At 34.4% G+C, this 23604-nt stretch overlaps 1 protein-coding gene across 1 annotated transcript in view; it reads left to right on the top strand.

Annotated features, from left to right (window-relative positions):
* Positions 1-23604, top strand: part of nbas (NBAS subunit of NRZ tethering complex) — a 274777-nt gene that overhangs the window by 176301 nt on the left and 74872 nt on the right. Inside the window, exons 43-47 of the mRNA XM_088938542.1 lie at positions 2559-2809; positions 5855-6183; positions 12302-12520; positions 14365-14567; positions 21907-21996. Coding sequence (XP_088794668.1) covers positions 2559-2809; positions 5855-6183; positions 12302-12520; positions 14365-14567; positions 21907-21996 — 1092 coding nt within the window. The remainder of the gene's footprint in view (positions 1-2558; positions 2810-5854; positions 6184-12301; positions 12521-14364; positions 14568-21906; positions 21997-23604) is intronic.

Below are 23604 nucleotides of genomic sequence, written 5' to 3'. Positions count from 1 at the left end.
TGGATCCTTTGGATTCCCTAAGGTGTATTAATGTACAAATTATTTGTTTGGCATTTTAAGTCTTAAATCCTTTTAAAATATTATGAAGATACAGGAGCATATCCCACTGCAAAAGCATAAATCGTCAGTTACCAATTCTGTTTGTCTCTTTAACCTTAAAGTACATTGTTTTACTGGTAGATCATCCAATATTATTTTACAAAGAAGAAAAATTCAAAATACTCTTTCAAAACTGCTTTACTGCAAAATTACTACAGTGCTCTATATTATATTTAATAATAAGAAGAATTTAACTGTTCAGGAATGTAATAATTTGAGGAACATAACAAATTGAATAGTATTCTCTTTGGTTTGTTTTCTGCTTCACAGTACACAGTTAACACTAAGTTTTGCTTTTGTTTCTGTGGCTTAAAATATAGTGTGCTTGACAGCCTGTGCTATAATTGAAATCAAATGTGAAAATCATGGCAAATCATGGGTTATTCTTAGTTAAAATTAGTTAAAATTTGTTCAAATGTATTGTTAGGATAAAATCTGGGGAAAATAAATGGATGTAAAAAATGCCTGAAGTCCTTTTAGGATAATGTATTATCATATAGAATATTTATCGCAATTTTCACCTTTAAATATAATTAGAAATATTTCAATTATATGGCTTTTTTTAATCTATGAGGAATCCAAAGCATTTTAAATATAGAAGTGGATTCACTTTATCCACTGCTAAAGTGCATGACCCATAGGGGTGACACAGGTTAGCATTATGCACTAGCATCTCAACCAATTAAATTAAAACAGTTTGCGTAGCCCAGACAGGTCAAGCCGAAAGTGGAATTTAGTTATGTCACTGCTCTTCTGGACATGTGCCATGGCATATTTAATGGCCAAGTAGTAACCAGGATTGGTTTTAGCAACATAGTCAAAGGATTTCTCCTCTTACAATGGAATGTCCCTGGTTCTCATAGCAGCAACTTAAGCAGCAACCTGATTTAGATTGCCAGTTTATTATGTAACCATTGCAAAAATATTGCATTTTGTTACATATGATTCTATAATAATACCTGGCACAGATATTAATATCACAATAACCGTGGGTGTAATATTATGCAAAATTGAAGTGCTAATCAATGTTTCATTCTTGCAATATTATTAAAATGTACAATATGTGACTAATGGAATTGGATAATTTTAAGATTTTCATTTTAAAGTATATTTGATAAACTCTGTGTGTTTATGTTTCTGTTTAAATTTGATTTTGAGTGGAGACACATTATCATTAAGCTGAATTGTAGGTGTTATGAGTAGAAGATGGAATTATAAAGCATTTCTCCTGTATGCATTTAGTGGCATGTGTTCATGACAGGTTTTAAATGAACTATTTCTAATTTATTGATAACACAACTCTATAAAACATTCTCTTCGATCAAAATGAAAGAGACATGGAGAGTCTGAATATTTATCACTTTCAGGAATGTTGTTTATCTTGTCTGAAAAGACATTCAATTAGGCAAAAGTGCAGATGTAGTCAAATCTGAAGTTATAAAGCCAGAGTTAACAAAAATGTATGTAAATGGAACTGAATAAAAATAGCACCATAAAATCTATATACGCACCCTGTGATTTACTGAAAGGTGCTAAACTAGTATTGCATACTGTTGTGGGTGTGTTTATAAGTTTTGGCTGTGAGGATTGTAATATTTATTTTTCCCCACTTTTCTTAAGACTCTTTTAAAGTTGTAGTCTAACTTTAAAGTGAAAATTTGCTTAGTTGTCGTTGAAGACTAATTGAGACAAACAAAAGTTACAACACCTCACACCTGCCTTTTCTCTAGAAGTAAGCAGCTTCACCACTTCTTTAGAAGTCCTACCAAACTTTAAGTGACTTACTTCTGTTACTCTTCTGTTACTCTCATTTACTAACAGACCTTTTGGAACAAGATTTAAAAGGAAAATTAGTTGTCTTTACTTTTTAATACTCTGTGACAGTGTATAGTCCTTTTGGACTGCCTTTTCACAGGCTTCAGAGTCGAAACCTTGAGTTGAGGCAGAGCCGGTGTGTAGCCGCTCAAAATTTAGGGTACTTAACTAAGGTGAGATAAGGCGAGTGGTAAGGCTCAAGAGAAAAAAATTAGAGTAATTCTAAGGTTTTTAGAGACGAAAAGAGCGCGCCTTACCTGTGCAGCCGATGACGTGGTCCTGGGACAAACGAAGGGAAGTCACGTGAGAATTTAATACAGGGCTCTTAATTAGAAGGTCAGGTAGTGCTGATGAAAGACATTCTCACGTGACAATCATGGAGAGAGAAATATTTTAGAGGGGTGCCTTGGTGGTGTGAGGGGCCCTCTAGTGGTGAACAGGGAAAGATTCATTTCACTGTGTTACAACAGTCATTGAAAATAGGAAGTTTATCCCCCTATTCAAATTATTTTATTTTATAAATAGTACTTGGATAGCTAATTTCTTATTTATTATGAATATTAAAAAGAAAAGGTGATTTGTTTAGAAACTTTAAGCCTGTTTTCTAATATTGATTTTGTTTACGTGTGCTTTTTTTGTTAAAGCCTTTCCACAAAGGAGATTGAAAGCAGAACAGAGACTCTGGGTCTCTTGGATACATTAAAAACCAATCCAGAAGCCTTTTATGAACACATGACCAAATATGTATATCCCAGCATCGAAGGCACAGATCTCCTCCGCTTCCTGTACTATTTCTCCCTGCTTGAAAGCTGTGGATGTTCGGATTTTGTGAAAACAACTATTAAACCAGATATTCATATAAAACTACTCAAGAAGCTAAAGGCAGTGGCAGCTGGTAAGTGTTTTCTTTAACGAGTCAGGTTTGAGATGGATGCATTGCCGGAGCAGTGGCACCGTGGCTAAGTATCTGTGCCTATGGCTGGAAGGTTGCCAGTTCAAATCCTGTGGCCAGCAGAGGAATCCTCCTCCATTGGGCCCCTGAACAAGGCCCTTAACCCCAGGTGCTCCAGGGGTGCCGTATAAATGGCTGACGCTGCACTCTGACCCCAAGCTTCTCTCTCCCTGTTTGTGTGCCTGTGTGTCTCATGGACAGCAAGCTGGGGTATGCAAAAAGACAAATTCCTAATGAAAGAAATTGTATATGGCTAATTAAGTGATCTTATCTTATCTTACAAGAACCATTCAGTCTGTTTTACTTTGTTGATGGCAGAATTACACTTCTTTTCTACATTGTTTACACATTGTTTATTTAATTTTTAAAAGTTTTTTCACTGCCAGTGCATCTTTCATAATTATTAATCTTGTTGGGTTAACACCTGTTGTTTTGCATTTGCATTTTGTGTTTATTTTTCTTAATCCTGTGCTGTAAATGTGTGTGATGGATGTGTGTTGCAATTCAGATCCTTATTGTAGCTTATACATGTTATTTACATGTAAATCCACAGAGTAGGTCAACTGTGGCAGCTGGTCACACCCTTCCACCTGTCAGTCAGGCTGATTTCCACGGAAGCACAATTAGGAAGCTCACATTTCAGTATCACATCATCCCTTGTCTCTAGGTGAAGAAGACAGTCCTGAGCAAACAGTGCTCCATCATAGAATTTAGCTCTTAGCCACTGCTATGTTCTCATGTTTTGTCTGCGTTTTGCTTTGGACTCTCAACCCTGCTTCATGTAATGTCAGGCTTTAAATCTCCCTCATGTTCTACTAAGTTATGTTATGTTCTACTAAGTTCTGAACCTTGGCCTTCAGAAATTCCCTTGTACCTCCACTGTGTCTCTCCGGCTTGGAACGGGCTTGGTTTTGCCTGTTTGCATTGGTTGCCTGATGCACTTTACGTACCTGTTCCAGCTCTAGAATTCATCTTTTGAGCCATGGGCCGCCATTACAGTTTCTGCTTAAGTAGCAGTTCTTTGTTTTCTAGTACATGTTATGAAACTACTATTACCATTTGTAATTTCCAGGAGCTGATATACCACTGAAGTATTTGATGATGTTGTGGATATAACAGTATAATCATGAGATCTCAATTAGACTAATCACTTTAGTAGTTTCCAGAACCACTTGCATGTATTGAAAATGAATTTTATTGTATTATGAACTGCCATAATAAAATAAGTACCACCAAAAGAAAATGTCCAACCACATGCTGTATTACATCTGGGTCTACAAAGTAAATATCAGCTTTTTGTTTACATCTGATTTACAATGTCACTCAAAATGGAAACACCAAAGAGAAGCTACTTAATACAGTATGTCATTAGGACACCACATATGAACAGTACAGCCTATATGTGCTGGAATTCTGTAGGAGTGTTGCAGCACCATTTTTCCATGAAAAAGTCAGTCAGTTCATGTCTGGTAGATAAAGGTGGAAAATGCTGTTTTGGGCATCTTTCCCAGACATTCCATAAAATCTTGATTACGTTCAAATCATGATGAATGAGAAGGATATGATGTATGTCTAACAAAATGTGATGCTCATCGTACTCATTGAACTATTGCATAACTGCATGTGTTCCAGTGGATGGGATCATTGTCATCTTGGAAGACACCCCTCCCAGGGCTTTAAGGTTCTTTAGTTTGGTGCCACATGTGCACTCATCCATTTATTTAGAACATGGTGAAGTATGATACATATGACCATATTGCAAATCTTCACCGACCTGTTTTGATCACTGAAGCTCCTTTCAAATGTGCCCCAACTGAAGTCTTGCCTTGCAGCCATGTTATCCAAAATTATAGGCAGTCAGCCCTTCTAGTATTTTTGTACATGACTTAAAGTATGTTAGAATGTTCTTCGCTTAATTAACACGAGCCAAACAACAGGTTCTAGTTGTTGCCTAGTACCTCTACTAATGTTTTGTTTTGTGCTGCATTTTCTGAGGACATTTTACCATCCCTTTATGCTATGGGGCTGCTCATTTTAATAGAGCATGTTGTGACACAAAGTTATAAATTGATGTTTTTCTAGTAAAGTCGTTTTATTTCTGAGAAAAACAAAAACTTTTTATTCATTTTGATCTCGTTTGTCATTTTGAACTGTTTTGGGAACAAAATAAGAACACCTTTTCATTTCACCATAGTTCATAAATGTGGTTTGTTGCAATATAAAAGTTGTCTTCAAAAGCTTTGTCTTGAAAGAATCATATACTGTATTTGTTGTTCTAGTGGGTCCAAGATTATTTGTAAAGCTTTACAAATAGGGATTCTGATGCAGGCTTTCACACAACCACTAATGCCTGATAAGCATAAATGACAAACTAAAAGTATTGCTGACACTGCCACAACTCACAGGCCAAACCTTTCACTGTGAGGTGATATCCCATGTGCCTGTCATTTGCAAGAGCTAAAGTATTCTGTGTATAATGTTTTGCCTCAAGTGTCTGTCACTGACATGTTTATAAACATGCCATTTGCTGTCTGTCAGCACAAATGTGTTTGACATTGTAAGAACCTTACAAATGTACAGTATATACAGATGAGGTTCTCTATGTTTCTGTTTTTTCCCGACTTTCTCTTGTTGTAATGCACAACTTGTTTAAAAAATAGTCATCTATTGTGATTTCTTTAAAAAAGAACTCCAGATCATTTCTATGTTACATAAATAACAGGTGGCACATGACATCAGCTCTTGAGTACCTATGTTCCGACAAAATGGATGGTACTCTGTCTAAAATATCAAGCACTAATCCAGTATACTCAGTGTGACAAGTTAAATCAGGGTTTCTTATGTCTGGAATGTTTCTTGAGTTACGTTGACAACGTAATAATACTTAGACTACTAAGTAATAATATAATAGACTACTATTATAATATATTATAATATAATAATAATATTTAGACTACTGTTTAATACTGTTGTCTCTCCCTTTTCCAGGATTGAACTACAGAAAGCTAAATGATGAAGACCCTTTGGAAGCTCTGGAGCCTGTACTGACCAGTCAAAATGTTTTATCCATTTCTAAGCTGGCTCACCGATTACCTCAGAGAGAAGGAAACGTGCCGTCATCCAGCAGTGTGCATGCAGAATGGCTTCGTAAACTCTTCTGGAAAGGAGACCCTCAAGTCCTAAAAAAGCAGCCCCATTCGGACCCAGAATACTTACATGCGTACGATACTTGTGCGAAATACTTTGATAGATTACTTCCAGCTGACATTCTTATTTTCATTGATGACATAACATTTTCTACGGAAGCAGCAAATCTAGTAAGTTGTTTATAGTTCTTTTTCTTGCTAATTGTCACTTTAATACAGAGTTGGTGACAGAGAAGTTTTTACCTTCAGGGTTGCATTTTATGAGGAGAATGGTTTCTTCTTGAGCAGCTCATTTTCTCCCCCACTTATCCATTGTGTTTTCTGAACTGTGTTGAGTGGCAAAATGGACATATTTTACAGTATTTCTATACTCTTCCTCGTGACGTAAAGAATTGAACATGCTTGTCAGCAATTCCAAAATATGTTAAAATAGACTTGAAGCATAAAAAATGCAACAGGCCTGGGAGCATGGGGTTGTGTTGTGCTATACAGGTATATGCTGCCAGTATAGATTGTAGCACTGACTACAATACAGCACAAGAGGAGTGGCAAACATGCAGCAATGTTTTAAAATATTTATATTTTTTCAATTTTTTTTTAAGTTTATTTAATTGTGTAGATGAATGTAATCAGCAGCTTTTTTAGTAGGACTACCAGAATGATAGTTTGGACTGTTGAATCATATGAACTGAATAAAACCAAACACCCATGGCAATTATGGAGAACACAAATATGGGCTTGTGTTGGAAGTTAGATTCCCTGTGTCAAGAGAAAATGTTTGGCCAGAACAGAATCCTCTACTCCAAAAACTCTGAAGGGCTCTCAGGAAAAAGGGTGCGGAACATGCTCAATCCAAAATGCATTGAGCTGTGTTTTGGGAAAAAAAAAACTAAAAGGGACACTTCAGTACAGAACATCAACCAAGATCAATATGACTAAATATCTACTACAGCCAGTGTTTTCTGCACAACTTACAAATAGGCTAAATGCCATACACCAACTTATGATTTTGGGTATAAAATTTGTCCAGATTTGAATGGGATTGATGTGATGTGGATTTGCATTCCAATGTTGCAAAATCAATCATCCAGCAACAGATTACCTCAGAAAACGTTTTGAGATAATACATTGTGCTCATAAATCTGATTGATGCTAGATTAGATTACTAGTCTGAATAAAACAGTGCCTTCATACTGTTACACACCTGCTCATATGTTTTAAAAAAATGGTTTATAAAAAATATCAGAAAGCAAGAGAAAAGAAAATGTTTTTTGTCATTATAGGTGTGCTTGGGGTGTATATTTAACAAATGGCGCTCTGCTATTCCCCTCATGGGATGTGATCAGGGTCATTGATGGGCTCTGGGTCACACAACAATAATTCTTAGACAACAGCAAAATCTGCTGCACTGGGTCTTGTGCAGATGCAAAATTCCACACTGTCTAGGCTTTAAGAGGGTGATGTCACTTCTGAAACATGCTCATTGCATTGAATCCTGTTTCATATCCAGTAGTAGGAGATCACAAAGTCAGATTCTGAAACTTAATGGACCCAACAACACATCCATCAGAATGGATTTTTTTTTCAAAAATATAGTAGGTGTAATAACATATGATCATGGTAGTTGAAATAACTAATTAAACCATGTTATAAAAGTTATCTTTATAGCATGTTATCAACAGTGTTGGCTTGAAAATGCATTGAAAGTGCATTACATAGATGTTATGCACTTCACTTTGGACCTCCATTGCACCTCTATATCCACTCCTTCCCATTCACATTAGCTCCAGCACTTTGTGACTTACAAATTAATCACTGCAGCAAAGCTTCAATTGATTGAATTAACCTTTATTGCCCCTAAGGGAATTCTTGCACATCAAAAGCCCATAAACATATAACATATACTATAATAATACAACAACAGTCCATACAGAAACAGTATTTAACAACATCACTCAATCAGAACTCTTCCAGTTCCATAAAATAAAAAAAAGACAAGAACACAACAATAATAATAAAGATCTCTACCAACAAACTTTTTTTCATATTTAAACTATTGAATGCTTTTAGATATAAAGGCAGAAATGTAGAAGATTGTATGTACAAGATTAGTAATATGTCGCTCAGTTAGACATGTTATTGTTACTGAGTCTAACGATGCATCAGTAATCTTATTACCAATTCTGATCGCTTTGTTCAACTGATTTTTGTTTTTCAAGGGCAAAGTACCTCCCTAGCTTTAAATACAAAATATTAGAATGCTCTGAATAAAACTCATAAAAAGTAACAACATTGTGCTTTCTACATTAAAACTTCTTCCTTAGAAAAACACAACCTTTGTTGCACCTTGAAATACCTTGCCTCCATATTGGTGGTCCAAGTCAATTTACAATCGATAATACTCCCAAGGTATTTATATTAATTGATGGTTTCAATATCAGGCCTTCATCCTTCTTCACCCCTGAAGGCTACACAGCAGAAACCTTGTGTCTGTTTTCTTTTACTTTCAGCATGGAATAAACCTTTACCTGTTCCAAAAGCAAGATTAGGTTGCCTATTGTGAAGGATGATTCTTGCTGGACCTATTTCTACAAAATAGAAATGCCGATATGGCAACATGTAGGGTATGAAAATATAAATGCATTTGAGCTTCTCATTGTTAAATTGACTCATCTATAGAACATTCTGTTACTTGTCCCCATTGAGTGTGAATATAAATTTGATTATTCCTACTTCTCTAATTAGTGTGTTTTACAAGGCATAGTTGACTTTGTCTACCACTGAATCGTCACCACTTGCCTGTTAAATATTTTCTGCTAGAATTTTTCTTAGAATTAAGAAAATAATATATGGTCTTTTAGGAATTGTATTACAAAATAGATATTTTAAATGTTTTAGAATGACAGTTTTTTTTAGTTTAGAAATAAAACTGCAATTATAAGACTCCTTCTTATTACATGAAACCATTTTTATAACAAAGTGTTTAATCTAATATTGAACATACTGTAAAAGTATGCTGATCAATCAAGAACCTCTCAGCAGTATACTGGAAAAATGACATGCAACTGCAAATTGTATTGATAAAGTATTATTCACAATAATTGCTCAGCATAACAAACATTAATTCCATGACTTTACAATTTCTTTATTGTCTCTAAAAATGGAATGTTACTGTTTTATAGTCTTTGGGAAAATGTCTGTGTGTATGTTTTTTACCCATGAAGTGGAAGTGCATGTTTGGATTCCAGAGAATCAGGTGTGTGGCTGAAAAAGTAGCCAGAAAGGGATACTGTCAGTTCCATTTGCTGATAAGAATGATGCAAGATGTAAAATTCCAAACCCATTTTTGTACAAAAACCTACTTTAGATGTAAAAATGTAAATAATCCTGTGCTGCGATAGTATCAGAAGAATGCACAGAAGAAATCTGGCTCAGATATCTGATAAGAACCATCGTGCTCTGTAAATAGTTGAGTGGGAGTTTTCATTTTATTCTTCCATATTAAGTATATATTTCTTGTTTAATCCAAAAATTCATTAAACTAGTAGAGATTATTATCTTTTAATTATCTTTTAAAAGACAATTTGAGAAGGTTTCATATAATAAAAATTTAAATGACCAAGCATAACATATTTGAAAATCACAGGTTTATTATTACTAATGTAACCCAGTGCTTTGAGCAGCATAACTTGGTTTTCTAGGTGTGAACTTCTCATGTACTTGATCTTTGTAAATGAAAGACGCATGCAAAAACATCACAGGGCCGTTACACAATTTGCATTAATTTCAGTTTCAACTGTTTTTGCTAATTTGCATACCAACTGCCTTCCCCCTTTGTTTGCATTACATTGGATGAAAAGAGGCATACTCAAGTATAAACTGATACTGTCACAGGATTCTTTATCAGATGTATAGTAGGGTCATTTTTTGTTTGAAACTCCATCTCAGTGAATAATCTATTAACATCAAAACAAAAAAATCAAAATTGCTGAAGCTTTTATTTGCCATTAAATACATAAAGTCTGCAACACTTCTTTCCCTAAAAAATAAAGAGTGTTACAGTATTATATGTTTTGTGTATTTTTACTGTATTTTGAATTACAGGACCATTCAGAATGTTTCTCTTTTGCAAAGCAAGCTAAATTTAGCATCCTACCAGTCAGTATTTCCCGATGGCCTTTTTACATTGAGATTATTACAATAAACAGCAATCACTTGAGACACAGATAACCCTATATCTAAAGCCAAAATCAATACTAAGTGCTGAAATGAAGAAGTCACTTTAACTTGATCTATCATTGCCTCTGGATTGCAGCTGCAAAATCTTACCTCTAAACCATTTGCTTCATTGTGTAATCGATGCTTCCTTCAAATCAGCCCCACAAGCTCTAATCAAAATGCACTATGAGAACCCACCTTAACGGGGGACCAATGACACTACTGTCTATAACAGCAATTGATTGTTTGAGTACAGTGTCAGTCATAGTCCTGGCGGGTTACAAACCTTAATGTGATGTACAGAAAATCAATATAGATGAAGTAGTTTTATCATGTTAAAATGGGACTACAGTGCATTTGTAATAAATGAACCTGTTTTGGTTGTTGCAACTGAGCTAAACAAACTGTGTAGTAAGAAAATTATGTGATTGTGGTGCAGAGCTATAAGACTGCAGTAAAAATGGAAAAAAAGTTGCTCTGGAGTACTCACCAGAGTGTAAATTAGACACAGCCCTTTTTCCTCTACCAAATACTGTAAATGCATCAAAATACAACAAAAGAGATTGTAACACACCCAGTTTGGGAGCAATCTTTTAATAGGTGGTTCCTAGGAAAATATACACACGAGCAGCTGTAAGATACTAAAAAATGTATTTAAAGCAAACAAAAAAAAAAACAAAAGCCTTTGCTTTTCAGAAATATTTTCTTTAGGTTAACCTTATAAGTTGGTCACCTCCTTAAATCCAGTTGTATACTTGCAGGCATTTTATAGTATAGTTTAGTAAGGGAAAAGAGAAGATCTTGCCAGGCAAAAATAACACATTCTGATCAACCTTAGAGACCAGATTCTAAGTACTGTATTTGAAACTTAAGAGAGCTTGCAGTCCTATTGTTTAAGGAAACCAGTTTCCTTTCTGAGGAATCTCCAGGCTAAAGATGTTCTCTCCAGGTTAGTGATGTATTTTTAGAACAGGAAAATAGATTCCCATTCACTTCAGAGCATCCAGATTTACAGGAAGGGAGATTTAGTTTTGGTTATATTCTGTTTTGTTTAGTATATAGTTTAACTCTCATGTAGCCCTGTAAGGTATCTTATAGGATTTCTGAGTACTGGGTTAGAAGTTTGTTTTATTTGTTTTGGGGGGAACAGTCAGAACATAAGCTTCTGAGACACCTTATCTGTAAATAGTATAACTTGTATGGTTTATGTGGTTTAGTTTGTAATTGTTAATAAATATTTGTTTATCCTAGTTTGCTTCTGATTTATTACTTTTCTGACAGAGCTGTCAGAGAATAAAGGTGCCTCAAGATTATACAAACCACTCTGGTATTTTTGACAATTGGGTTATAAATATCTACTGTAATCATTTCATTATCTTGCTCCATATTCTCTGTTTTCTTAACTGTTTAACTGGTGACAATTGTTTTTACTATTTGCTTGCTCTAGCATTTTGCCAGGTGTTTTGCCCAGTCTTAAATCTTGTCTAGTCAAATCTTGACTAGTTTAGTAACCATACCAGAATATAGATCATTGATGTAAATAGAAAAAACAGTATTCTTATTACAGACCTCTGTGTTAGTACGTTAATCATATTTACCAGAAAACAGAGTTAAGATGTTTGAATCGAAATCTAATCAAGATCAAATAAATTATAATATTAAGCAACAGTGCTTATCAGTATGTCTGCATATTTACAGATGTCCACATAGTTTAAACACAAGCATGTTCCCTTTCATCATGCAATCTTTTATTTTAGATCTTTAATACTGCTTGCAAATGTATTAATAGTTGTTCAATAAATTCTGCTATCTTAGAGTGGAGTATAGTTCATGAGACTTTGTTATGCTGCACACATTTTCACATGATGACAATACTAATGTCAGGAGCACAGTGCATTTTTCTATACATATACATTTCTCTGCTAAATAAAATGCAGTGCTAAAATTGTTTTCTTTTCCCACTTGTGAAACATTTGTGAACCCACTGTGTTTTAACTTTGAAAAATATATGAAATTTGGTGCAGTTTATTGCTCACCTAATTTAATCTATTCCTTTTTCATTTTTATTTAGCTGACTGTTGCAGCCAGGGTGGAAGTAACTAAGAGAGCCTTGAAAGCAGTCAAACAAATAAGTGAGAAACTTAAGAAAAAACATGCGGATGAGAGCAGCCACCTTGCTGAGAATTCCCCAGTCGGCTTTGATGAGGCACTGAATCACCTCCAGCAATCTCTAGCTCATCTGGAAACACTCAGTCACAGTTTCATTCTCTCCCTGAAGAACAGTAACCAGGTAATGAGAAATGATGCTTCTTCTTAGATGTTGTGTGTTCTGCTTGTGTGTGGGTTATCGGGCTGCAGGTTCTTGTGTTTCAGCAACATGCTCTATGAACGTATACTGTAGGCTTTGTTACAGTTGGGAACTTTAATTTAAAATCAATTTAAGCCATCATCCTGCTTAATTCACAAGGATTGAAATAAACGTTTTAATATAATACCTTTATTTGTCAGGTGCCTGGATAATTCATTATGTTTTTGAAAATGTTTTTGATAAACTAGAGGCAAAACAAACTTGGTAATTCTGACAGGACAAAATGTATCACAGCATGTGACCTCATGACCTCTAGCACAAGCACAACTTTTCTAAATATACAGGCAATTAAAAAATACGCTCATTACAATAATCAAGTGACGACAGACTTATTCACATTACTAGAAAAACAGTAATAATGATTTTTTTTTAATTTTATTTTCTCATTTGCTGATTTGGGGTTACTTTAAAGTAACTACTTTACCTACTTCAAACCTTTCAGGAAGAGCAAATGTAATTTGTAGCTAAATGACAGGGATATGCATGTATTATTTAAAGCAATCATTAAAACAAAAACATATTATTTATTTAACCCAGTGATTCCAAGTTCATGTGTTCAGTGGTTCAAATGGTTTAAGCTCAGCATACAGTAAGTATGTATTTTTTTGCACTGGTGGGCAAAATTTTCTGTAAAGAATTAAAGTGGACACTGATTGGCGTTTGACTCCCAAACATATTTGATTGACTACTAAAAAACAAGCCACATGCTCAGTATCATTTTCCTTTTCAATTATGAAAAAAATGTGCATGCTGAATCATTCTGTGAATATATGCCTCTCATTTTCCATGAAAAAAAGTATGAAACAAATAACAGTCAAAAACAAATAACTATCATTTGACAACTTAACAGCTTCCAAATATTCACAATGGGTACAAACAAACCATTCCTGTAATATATGAGCACCTTTTTGTTACACAAAAACACAAATTTAGGTCATAACACGTTTTAACCAGCACACAAACCACTTTTGTTGTGTTGTGTATCAGGTTTTTTTTTATTTTTCTTTAAGCTTAGAAATTTCTTGGTCCTCTTTCACAGAATTGACTTTGGGGTTCATTTTGACATTCAACTATGAGTGCCTAATCACACATTACTAAACACATTACTGAATTGATCCTGAACAAGTGTCATATCCCAATATTTTTTCTCGTCTTTAAAAATAGAGGTTCAACATTTTTAGTTAACTTTGTAGGATTGTACTGAATTTCTTTAAAATAGAAGACATATTTACCTATCTATTTTTTTAATGGGGAGTGATTATTATTAGAGTTCATAGTGAAAATTCCAGCTTAGAATTCACTGACCCACTGCTTTTGGAGGACACTATAAAACATTTAAAAGTGCCTCCCAGAAAATTAACTTATTTGTTATTTTTTGTAAAAAAGTATTGTACTAAGTATTTAATATTATATTGAAAGATTTATACAATACCTTTGTATTGTCACAGCAAAATTTGGAAAAAATACCACTTTTCCACTTTTACCACTTTTCTTTTCTAAGGCATAATCTTTAATATTTATTAAGCATTTTACAATATACTTCAAGTACAAGTTTTGAAACTTTAATTGTCCTAAAACACCACTTATATTAAAGTATGAGTTTTCTCTATACTGAGAAAAATACACAGAAATAAATGGAATATAGCTCTTTCTTCTGATAAATATAATCATTTTCTTGAGTGCTGTAAAATCCAATATTCTGACCTTAAGCTACAAAGTAGAGAAATCAAAGAAATCAATGAATTATATTTCTCATTCATGTCCAGGAACTGCTGAAGAAGTACAGCCATCTTTATGACTTGTCCAGGTCTGAAAGGGAAAAGGTTCACGAGTTGGCTGTAACTATGTCAACGGATGGACAACCACTTGACTATATCCAGCAGCTGCTAGAAGCTACTGCTGGACCCGTGGATATCTCTCCCAAGTCTGTGGTGCAGGATGCAGTCCAAAGAACAGTTGCATCTCTAAGGTATGTGTGCAGCAAGATTGCATTTTCTTGTGAATGTACGGACAGACAAATTCAATTCAATTAAATTTATTTTTATATAGCGCTTTTCACAACAACGTTGCCCCAAGGCTTTTAACAGTGCAAGTGACCATACATGTTGTAAATACAAAACGGAAAAGACCAGAAGACAACGGAGGAGAGGAACCAAAAACTCCTTAGTAAGGAGAAAAAAAACTTCTAGGGGTCCAAGGTCAACTGGCTGCCCAACCCATTTGGGCATGCTAACATTATAAATTAAAAAAAGAAATAAATTAATAAGGGTATTAATCCATCCATCATGTCTTCTGTATGTCAGTACTCCATGCAGATCTGTGTGTCTAATATGGCGCCTAGGTTACGTGCTGAGTCTTTGAGGCAAATTTTTAAATCCTCTGAGTTAAGTGCAGAAGTTATAGTAGTCCTATCATTATTGTTGCCTCCAAACAACAGAATCTCCGCTTTATCAGAGTTGAGTAACAAAAAGTTTTCACACATTCAAGTCTTTACTTCATTAATGCAGTTAACTAAAGTGATAATAGACGAGTTGTCGTTAGGTATAATCGAAATGTATATTTGAGTGTCATCAGCATATGAATGAAAGTTAATATTATGTTTTTGTATTATCCTACCTAGCAGCAGCATGTAGAGAGAGAACAATATTGGTCCCAGCACTGATCCCTGTGGTACCCCAAATTGAACTGGTGACATTGACGAAGCAGTACAATTATATTATTGATATTTGAACATAATGAAAACGATTAGTTAAATATGAAGTAAACTGCTTAAGGACGGTTCCACATAAGCCAACCTCAACCTTAAACGAATCACTGACTTATATCACATTGCATTATCTGCAACACATTGCTTGTGTTATTTGTTGCCTTTTAAATGTTAATTTCCCTGTCATTGTGTTTCTCTACATTGTTTATTTAAAAAAAACAGACATTGCATTATTTAAAATACAGACTGCCTTTCTTATAGTATGAGGAGCACATCCATATTTTCACTTCTGTTTATCTATTCCTAAATTCATTGTTAGATGTTGTGAATAGAACAGTACTGCATCTGTTTCATGACAGTTTTAGTGCCATGATTTGTTTCTCATTTCGAAAGAGCTTAAGTTGGGATCTACAGATAACTGCTCCAGGGGCGCTGTACAATGGCTGACCGTGCGTTCTGACACCAGGCTTCTCTCTCCCTATCTGTGTGTCTGTGTGTCTCATGGAAAGTAAGCTGGGGTATGGGAAAAGACACATTCCTAATGCAAGAAATTGTATAGGGCTAATAAAGTGATCTTATCTTATCTTACAAATAAGTTAATTCAGTCCTAAAAGGTTATGTTTGAGACTGAGTGTTACCTTGCTAGAGTTTTAAAATGGCTTATTGTGCAGTGATCTTTCATTTTAAATGTGGATATATCAGGCAAAGCTGAAACAAGAAAAATAGCATAATGGTTCATGAAAAAAAAGTTTAATTAATAAGAACTGCTTTTGGCACAGAATTCTGTAACATTCGTTAAAAAGTCCATACAAAACAGTAGCTGTATCATTTTCAAATATATGAATTGTATCCCAACTGTAGCAAATATTTAATGTTTTATTTAAAATAAAGTTCACGAGGAGCTAGCATGTATCTATTTTTTTTGTAGAAGTGTGCTAAAGCGAGATAAAATGTGGAGAAAGCAGACAGAGCCTGTCCTCAGTCAACCACAGGTAGAGAGCCATCTGAAAAACAGTAGTATATGAGGATATATATATTTATGGATTGTTATTGCTTTGAAACCACACATGGTCGACAGTGATTCGCACATAGCTTGTTAAAATGTATCAATTTCCTGTGATTCTAAGCATAATTTACTTATTTACAGATACTGTCAAAATGTGTTGAAGTTTATTAAAGTTTGGTTTCTGTACTAGCAACCCCTGATGCATCAAGGAATTATTAGAAGATGCACTTTTGGAAACCGCAGGAATATTGACTTATTATTTAAGTGATTGTTAAATTAACTTCACTCTTTCAAAATTGGACTTGGACACTACTAGTATTAAGAGATCCTATTCTATCCTAAATATCTTCAAACTCACATTGAAACCTGAACATCCATTTCTGTTCATTTTCCTTTGATATAATTTAGATTAAATTGTTGTTGATTTTATGGAATTAAGTTCCAGCCTTCTAATATGCACAGTTTATCTTTTGGAATTAAAGTAAGAGTAAAACTCTTGTTTCAGAAAAGACATAAATAGATTTAAACCTTAATGTGGTAAAAGACTCACTGAATTATCTGTAGGATCATCCATTTTTACTACATCATTATTGTATGTTACCTTAAAAATGAACTTTTTTCAGCTGACTTTCCTTCTGGAGGACCTAACAACCTACTTAAACCATTACCCTTATACTTCTTCTGTTGCTAATAGGGACTTTTGTGATGTAGTAAAGTGAAGAAAATCCAGTTTTAGTTCAATTCACAACATAACACCATCCTTATGCAGTCCTTATTGTTCAGTCGCTTTAAACTGATAGAAACTCTTAGCTTTATAGGCTCATTGTTCTGAATATGTGTTCTGATCACTGGTTTCGGCACTGTAGTAAAGAAACTCCAGTGGTAGTTCTGAAAAACCTCAAGGCTCACCAGTTTAGGGTTAGATGTAGGGAAGTTGAAATGTATACTCTCATCAATTACATTTGCACCTGAGCACAGGGCAGTGTTAATGTCATGGCTTTTCCAATTGGCATTCAAGCTTTGCTGTTTCCATTCATTCTTGGTGTGAATAGATGCAGCCAACTTGATAGCGCCTGTCTCAGACAATCTTGTTTGTCTGCGTATCTGTGCTCACAGTATGTGAGCAGAGTGGTGATACAGGTTGCATACCAATTGACTTCTCTAGAATGTTAAAAATAGTGCATAATAGTTCTGGAAAATAAAATAGTCAGTGAGGCATACACTTAAGTTGCTAATTTAAATTAAAGATACCTTATGCCAAGAAACCATTAATATTGATATAAAACTTTAGGACTGCTTATGACACTATAAGCTTTCAAATGGTTTGACAGTGATGAGAACTTTATTTTATTGTCACAAATATATAGTGCATTGCAAAAGTATACAGACCTTTTCACTGATTTTACATTTTGTTGCTGTAAAGCTTGTTGTCATGACACTTTGACATAGCAATTAATAATTATTATATATACACCCGTACTTCTTTTTACAAACATAATTCGTTCCCAGAAACCCATTCCAATAGTAAAAAATTGTAAAAAGAAAAACTTATTTCCATTATTTCTTATGGGGAAAAAAATACAATTTGTTCCAGACCCCAAAAATGTTACCCCTACTTTTACTTTTTTCACCAAAAAACACAAAAGAAACAATAATAACTAACATCCATACTGTGGTTTGTGTTTTTATTAATAAAAATCATTGCTTACCTACTTAGACCTAATTAATCATATTTAGAGTCCTTAAGAAAGTCGAAACCACATTTTTTCCCAACATGAAACAGAAGAACGCACACAATAACAAGCAACAGGTAAAGCAAGATGCGGTGAATAGTATCATACTTCTATGCCACTCCATAGGCTCTGTGCTAGCTGTGAATCTTACTACTTAGGTAAATGTGATGTACACTCAATATCAAACGAGTCGTATGACACCTTCCTCTTCACTCCATACAGTATATTCGGCTGAAGTTTTTCTTCATATTGTTTCTTCATAGTTTCAAAGTTGGCTTTCGTTATTCGAAATGTGGATAACGATTCACATGCTTTGTAGTATCAAATTTTCATAAAAAGAACATTCATGAAAAGAAATGCAGGTATGCTATACATTATTTGCAAAAATTAGAACAGTGGGTATCTTTTGAGGTTTTTACCTAGCTGCAGGTAAGCCCAGAAACAGCTAAACACATGATCAAATGGGATTTTCTAGAGTGGAAATTGGAAAAAAATTGAAAGCCTTCAACTAAGAAGCATTGCTGTTGATAAGTTACCAAAGTGACAATAAAAAAAAACCTCAGATAGAAGATATGTCTTTTGCTAAATGTATGTTCATCTACTAGAATATAAACTTGGACTGAAAGAATCAAGCATGGCCATATATGCTAATCTGCTTGTTTGAAACCAGATATCATTCTCACCATATTCAATAAAGACGTAAATTAAGCTTAGGCTAAAATGACCCAGCTCTGTATATAAATATTCACAATTTGAAAAGAAAGAGAAAAGTTTAACAGGTGATACTAACAAAGCTAAAAATTAACTTTCAAAAAATGTTAGAAGAATTCGTAATTTGTTTTTTACATTAGGAAATATAGTAGGAACATAGTATTTTAAAATAAAGAAAACCAATATCTGCAATTACCTACAGTAAATGCCAATTGAAGCTCAAGAAATATGTAAAGGTATATTTTAAAAACATTGAGATTAAAACATTTTTAAGTATTGATGTTATGATTTTCTCAAAGAATTCTGTCAAAACCTCTGCTGATACTTTCCAGTCTCTCCACTGTCTTGTCATTGGTCAAATGTGTGACACTCTAGTGTCCAGTAGGATTTATGAGTAGAAACTTCTGACTATAACACTGTTTAGCAAGTAGTGTACCTGGAATAATTAAGATTTGTGATAAGGTGTTGTTTCATTTCTTCTGTTGTTGAAGTGTTGGCCCTTATCTTTTCCTGCCTTTGGGACTGTTCTTTGATTAAAAACATGCCTTTTTACCATACTAGAGAAGTGAAGTCCACAGATTAATTATCACTTTAATTACCCCATACTGTTACAGTACTTACCTTGAAGCTCTTTGTTACCTTGCATCAGTGAAAAGAATAATTGGGAATGATAAGACATTTATATGACTAAAAAATCTGTGGTGAAGTGCAATTATTTTTATGCTAATCCTATTAAATAGGTTTAGTCTACATTGTGGATCTACAACTAGGAGGCAGTTCTTGTTTTGTAAAAAAGTTTTAAAAAATAAATGCAAACCCATTGCAGTCTAAATAAATATTTAGATTTTTGAAAGGTATGTAGGTTTCTAGACACTGTTAAAATATTGTACAGAGTACTGTAAGCTTGGCTTTTTCCTTAGTTTTATTGATAAAGTTATTCCCCCCCTTATATCATCCTATCTAAAATGTATAAGCACCATTCTGCACTAATATGGAAAGTATTCCTATCGTAATATGTTAGGAATCTGAAAATGGTGTACACTTGTCTGCATCCAGCATTTATTAGCTATCTCTTGTGAATTAGGGGCCAGCCTTGTCTTTCATAAACCCAAAAGTAGCTGATAAGACCAATATGAGAGTCACACAGTCCCTTGCAGGTTGAGATGTCCTCTCAAGAGATATTTATCAGTTTGTTTGCTGTGTAATCAGGTTATATCTTTTAAACACTCTTGCTTGTTCTGATAGCACTGGGCTCCTTGCCAGATATGCTCCTTCCATCTGGTTCATTCAAGGGCCATAATTTATGTCTTTAAAACAGTTCTTCTATTTAAAAGGTGTAAAAGCTTTTGTTAAAGTGGGTGTAGCAGACCTTCTGTGGAGGACTGAAGGCTTCAGTCAGTGGAACATTTGATGGATAAGCATAGAGGCTTTGGTTATTGTGCCTGTCTGTTTGCAACCTGATGTTGGTGTGAATGTCTTCCCACTTGATACATACTGTATTGTCCATGATCTAAGTCAGCTGCATTCCAGCATGGAGTGTGTTATCAAGTGGAGCATGATCGTCAGAAATATTGAAAATGTTAGCTCTGTAACGAGTGAATGCCAAAATTAAATTAATCAGGAAAGGACAGTTTTTTACAAATATCACTGTAGTCAAAGCAGTAGCAACATTGTCATAATTCTGCACATTTTTTATATAAAACATCTCAGTATTCTTGCAACAACTCTCCCCATCTCCACTAAGGTGTGACTATGCACTAGCTTGAGAGCAATCATCTGGATTTGAACCTGTAACTTCCAGAATATAGCACTCACCCCACTCTCCAACTGGAGCCATTTAGTTAAAGACACACTCGAAAACCCCATGAATCAGTTTCTAATTTTTACTTACATGTCAGTACTAGTAATAAAAAAGAGATTAACAGCTGCACTTGGTGCAGTGGGGTTGGGGATGGGCCTATAGGACTGTGTATTTTCAGAAAAACAAGGTCAGAATGTGTAAAAAATGTGACATTTTCCATTAACCTTCTGTTTAGTGTCAAGGGACTCCATATTTCAATTTCAGTGTAGTTCCAAAGAAGGAAAAAACCATCAGAAATGCAGTTGCTATTTTTAAATTTAGCAGGTGGTGGACCATGTTTCTCCTGCTTAGCTTTTTTTATTACTATTGTTCTTAGTGAGAATAATGCCAAGAATATGGTAAATAATATAAACACACTTTTAACATGTTTTTTCTTTCGTAGCTGAAGCTATTAGATTTAGATTATTTAGTCCATTATCTTTCTGTCATCATGTTTATTTGCTGTTAAAAATGGAATTGGATGTTTTTCACACTTTTTTTCTTCCTTGCTTCTGTTTATTTTATAATCTTCTTGAAAAATTGTCCCTTGTATATCATAAAACAGCAGTGTCTGGAGGTACAGTATGCTCTGAATATGTAATGTGATTCACTGAGTACAGATGCTCAGTGAGAAACAGAACTCAGAAATACAAGAGAGTAAAAGTCATTCAACTGCTGTGTTACATTAAACATTTATGTTTAGAAAGTATGTATCAAAATATATATTAAGATACTTGACTCTCTAGGAACTTTTAGAGAAGTAGAAAATTACCTGGCAATGAATCTATGTAAGGTTTTGATGAACAGGAGACATTTAATCTATACTCTAAGTGCTTCCCATTAATTTTGTCTTGTTTTTGTCCTTCACCGGTTTTGTTGCCTTGTGTTTTAATATACTTGTTTAAATATTGAATTAAATTTTCTCATTTCAACTCTCGCATTCTATTAAATATTTCCCTTGCAGATTACACTTCTTTAAAATTTGCTTGACCCAGTGAATGTTCTGTGGTCAAAACACTACAGTACTTAGAAGACATTATAAGACCTCCTTTGAAAAAGGAAATCAAAAAGCAGCAAAAGGTAGTGACTCTAGTTAATGATGATGTATTTTGTATCTGCGGTATATTTTTTTTTTCTGAAAAGCATCACAAAAGATAATATAAAACATTTTTATTGGAAATTACGAGGTTATGCATGACAAGTGTACCTATTTTAATCCCAACTGTTTCTCAACCTATACAGCCTCCAATCTTATCTTATAAGGGAAACAAAAATAACTTTTACACCTCTGTTTTTTATATTCTATTGCAGTGAAAACGATGCATCTCGGACAAGTAGGTGTGACCCCTTGCAAGTACTTGAAGGAATTGTCACAGCTGTGCATTCTAATGTCCAAAACGGGTAAGATGAAGTTGCTTTCAGACACTTACTGTTCATTGCAAAAACAACTAAAAAGCTTCAAATGTTTGTTTATAACCTGTTAATGCTCTTATTCAAGTTCACAGATTTATTAAGATGAAGTCAAATTTGAATAATTTGTCAAATCAGTCAGCATATTTGTATTTGCATTTCATTTATTAGCTCTATTATTCAGAACTGATATTCTATTTAATGACTGTATATTTTATAGTTTTTGCTACCAATGTATAAAGAAAATGTTAGAAAATTATAAGTTCAGAATCTCTTTAGAATAATGTATTTATAAAGCTAAATACTGTTATGAAAATTTAGTTTCTTGTTCTGTGGTGTCTCTGGGGGAAAATTTTATGTAAATGAGATAAAATTACTCACACCACACTTTTCTTTATCTCTGCGGAGTTTCTTCCGTAAGGATATCTTCCAAATCCAGTCCGTAATTCGTTCTCTTAATCATGATCCTATCTGAGTTCCAAAGATAAATAACACCAATCCATGCCGTATCCAATCCACAGTCCACAGTCTATAATCCGAAAACCGTAATCCGTATCTCCTTTCAATAGTTCGTTATTCTTTAATCTGATCTTTAACACAATTCTTATTCCTCTCTCTCCTCCAAACCGCATTCACCTTATCGGCTTCCACGCTGGTTCACTGTTTTTGGGGCATTTGTATGTTGGTTTCTGATGAGGCTCAGCTGTGTCTCGTTGTTCTTCTGGATAGACCTTTTGCATATGCGGGTCTTCTTGGTGGCCATTTTGCTCAGGTCTATGTCGAGTATATTAAGCAGGTCATTCCAAAAAATAGAAGTTATGAATGACCCTTCCCCTGGTCATCTTACAGTTCTTATATCTTCCTCTATATGTGGTCATTGAATAGAACTGCATTCATAGGTTTTCTATTTATGACTCACCTGGTAGCAATAGCAAGAAATCGTTTAATAAGCTCTGGCATGTCCTGGGAGAGTAAAGCAGTCAGCACTCTTTCCTCCTGTTCTTCATTCTTCTTCACCATCATTTGTTGCCTCAGCTGTCTTGACAAATCCTGGCTAACATCTGCCGTCTTATTATATCTGGGGTCCACAACCTTGATCCTGATAAATAACAGGGTCTCCTGTAAATTGCTGTTTTGCTGTTTCTGAAACTGATGTTTCAGGAATCTGTGGGATCTGAAGACACTTATAAAACCTGATGGACTGGAACTCCCCCAGAACAGGGGTGTAGAATGCTATGACATATACGTTTTGAGAGCTAAGTGTAAAACTTTTCATTGTGAAGAATATTTGCTGTGGCCTGATATCTAGTAATCAGGTTAAGCCAGTAAGTAAAGTGAATTTGTGAATGATTCACTAAATACTCTTCAGCTTATAGAATTTCCTTCACTGAACAGTTAGTGTGCTGAAAAATGAGGATTAGTGTCCTGAAGAAACTTTTAGAATAAGGCTACCTTTTTATCATACCTTACACCTGAAGAAGGCTCCACAGCTGAAACGTTGTGTTTCCTTTCTTCTCTTTTCAGCATAGAATAAACCTTTACTTGTTCCTTATCATTTTTCTACATGGGTGTACACATACTCAAACTCTGTGAGGGCTG

This window comes from Atractosteus spatula, chromosome 2 (genome assembly GCF_055471065.1).
Source record: "Atractosteus spatula isolate fAtrSpa1 chromosome 2, fAtrSpa1.hap1, whole genome shotgun sequence".
In the NCBI taxonomy this organism is placed as follows: domain Eukaryota; kingdom Metazoa; phylum Chordata; class Actinopteri; order Semionotiformes; family Lepisosteidae; genus Atractosteus; species Atractosteus spatula.
This window is presented reverse-complemented; position numbering and strand designations above follow the sequence as displayed.